The sequence below is a fragment of the Saccoglossus kowalevskii genome, chromosome 20 (genome assembly GCF_978046115.1).
Source record: "Saccoglossus kowalevskii chromosome 20, keSacKowa6.1, whole genome shotgun sequence".
NCBI classification, from domain to species: Eukaryota; Metazoa; Hemichordata; class Enteropneusta; family Harrimaniidae; genus Saccoglossus; species Saccoglossus kowalevskii.
Window position 1 is genome coordinate 12259279 of NC_140660.1, and position 2729 is coordinate 12262007.

At 35.2% G+C, this 2729-nt stretch overlaps 1 protein-coding gene across 1 annotated transcript; it reads left to right on the plus strand.

Annotated features, from left to right (window-relative positions):
- The first annotated feature begins 983 nt into the window (after window positions 1-983).
- Window positions 984-2205, plus strand: LOC146730004 (BMP-binding endothelial regulator protein-like). Its single transcript, XM_085494606.1, has 3 exons — window positions 984-1210; window positions 1326-1612; window positions 1957-2205. Exons 1-3 carry the CDS (start codon window positions 1004-1006, stop codon window positions 1964-1966), a joined length of 504 nt encoding a protein of 167 aa, XP_085350732.1. The 5' UTR covers window positions 984-1003; the 3' UTR covers window positions 1967-2205.
- The last annotated feature ends 524 nt before the right edge of the window (window positions 2206-2729 follow it).

Below are 2729 nucleotides of genomic sequence, written 5' to 3' on the forward strand. Positions count from 1 at the left end.
ATACATCCAGCAGTGTAGCAAATTCGCATTTATATTTCGACGAGGTTATTCGGGTAGTTTCTCGTTAGTGGCGACGTTGACACATGTAAACTCGTTTCAAGTGACATAAATATTAAAAAAACAGGCGCTGATTAGCACCGTACGATCAACTGCGTTTTGAGAATCAACAAAACTTGTCACTGTCACTGGAGACTGATAACTTTGTTTGCGTTGTTTGCGTAATTCTATAAAATAATTTGTCCATACCCAACGGTCACAATGTTCTTCATTTCATCATGTCAGTAGCAGGAAATACTATTTTTGTCGTAAATATTGGCAAAATAAATTTCTGATATTTTCTAGAATCTATTATTTTTGCTTTTGGCGTATTCTCAACTGCTTTCAACAAAAAACATTTCTTATTTCAACATTTAATCGAAATCTCATTTTCCATTTGAGACTGTTCATTTTATTGACATGCTAATACGGGTCAGAATAACGATGGGAATAGTTTTCTGGTAATTTTCTGGTACGTTTTGTATTGTAAGGCAACGTCAGAAGACTTTTAAATGATTAGATATCAAAAACGACGACTACAAATGAATGTCTCCGTTCCCGCACTGGGGATAAACCAGTTTCTACTAATCCAAAAACGCGCTTGTACCCATGGACGAACTTATGACAATGTTTTTGATAGGACAATAGTTGAGTTTTTGGAATTTTCACAACAATATTGTTGTCTCTACTTGTCTTTGATGTGTTATTATTTCGTGATGAGCTCGCCGTCCATTGAAAATATGAAGAAGGAAAAAACGGAAAGCCCTGCCTAGCAATTCGATGAAATTAAACATCTCAAAATGAAAATAGAATTTCGATTTTTGCTGTTCATTTTAAAATCCCATTCGTACTTGAAGGTAATGTTGTTATTTTAAGATATACCATGACTTTCGAAGTTCGACAAATGTATGATGTAATTATCATAACAATGTATGTTACAGAAGGAAGTGCGTCTGGTGATCCACACATGACGACATTTGATGGACGTCGATTTAGTTGGCAAGGTGTATGCTGGTATACATTTTTCAAAGCCTGTACAACACATCCTGAATTTGAAGTCACAGCTAAGTTTGAACCGAGAGTTGACACCGAACAATTTAAGACAAGAACTGTGTCCTTCAATGTTACTGTCGGAAACCAATATGCTATTGTCAATCGGCGCAATGTAGTTACAGTAAGTTATAATATCCGATATTCAAAAGTGTGCTATATTTTGAATCACATAGTGTTAATGACATTTTCTTCAATGTTTTGGTGTTTACAATATTTAATACTTTATTTATTTATAGGGAAGCATAGGGAATAAGCATGTGGACTCAACTGTTATACATATCAAGGAAGACGAGCACTTGATTACATTGATGTTCAAGTCCAAAGACACAACATTCACTCTGGAATGGACACTGAGCAAGCATCTGTTAAAAACAACAATCTCTGGCACTGATTACAATGGCAAACTCTGTGGTTTGCTAGGTAATGCTGATGGTGACAAACGTAATGACTTTCAGACGCCCGATGGTATTGAAGTAAGCGACGTTACCACTTTTGGTGAGAGCTGGAAGATAAACGAAATAATGTAAGTTGGTTATTTTTTTTCTACCAAGAGAAGTTTAGAATCAGTTTATATAAAATTGATAAAGGCTGCATTTTTCCATTTAATGTAGCAGCGATGTGAAACGTGGTAGACATTCTCCAAAAGTTACTTATTATGCTACAATAGCAACCAATATTAGTGCATATGCCATACAAATGTGTCTAAGCTATGTGAATTGCCAAAACAAAACAATTATAAAACAGTAGAACTGTCCTCGTTGAACTGTTCAATGCCAATAGCTTTCTTTTATAGTTGTTTTTCTTCATAGTTTCGGATAGTTTCACTTTGCATTATATTAAAAAGATATTTTTTTTGTTACATTACAGGTGCGATTAAGAGTCTCCTAATATGAAATGCTGGGCACAGTTTTCATCTTCTAAACGCATGTAATATTAAATGTTAATTTACTTCGCTAGCACGTCGTGATCAATATAGGTTATTTCTTCGTCAATGGTGTTTTCGGTATGTCATAATGTGGCAATTCGAATTGCCCGTTTCTTATAAAATGAAAGGGATTATTACATCAAGCCTGAATTATAGCTTCAAAATGTCAAATAAAGGTTGAAAAATGGGAACCCTGTCTCACTGAATCACTCCTGAAAATATATACTAATAATTTACATCGCACAGTCGTGGTGTTCGATGTGATCTATGTGTTGTATACAACACGTGTAAAATAGTATGTTTCATTATGATCAATTCGAAAGTGTGCGTTATTGGAATTGCATGATGGGAGCGAATATTTACAAGTCTCAGCGTGTTTAGATGGAGCTTATCGTCACTTGGATTGCCAGAATATGCGCATGCGTGTTTGTCATAAAAGATAAGCGTCATCAGGTCTAAACACAAATCTAAGTGAGCGTGTAGAAGATGTGGACACCGGGCTTTCAAATCACAAAAAACAGACATTAATTTGCAGAGTAATGCATCGACATGATTGACATCCTAGATGTGCGTGCATGATCTTATCAATAGTACAACAACTTAGATTTCTAGTGAATTCTGCTATGAATCTAAAACCATATCATTCCATTCAATACAAGATACTATGATTGTGACAATAGTGGGTTGATGGAGTAATCCCTCAGCCGTCCTGAAA

What these genes read in the sequence shown, in the direction of transcription:
- LOC146730004 (XM_085494606.1), top strand. Translation starts at nt 1,004, where the DNA reads ATGACGACATTTGATGGACGTCGATTTAGTTGGCAAGGTGTATGCTGG. An exon ending in ATCGGCGCAATGTAGTTACA is followed by an intron (nt 1,211 to 1,325) that starts GTAAGTTATAAT and finishes ATTTATTTATAG; the next exon opens with GGAAGCATAGGGAATAAGCA.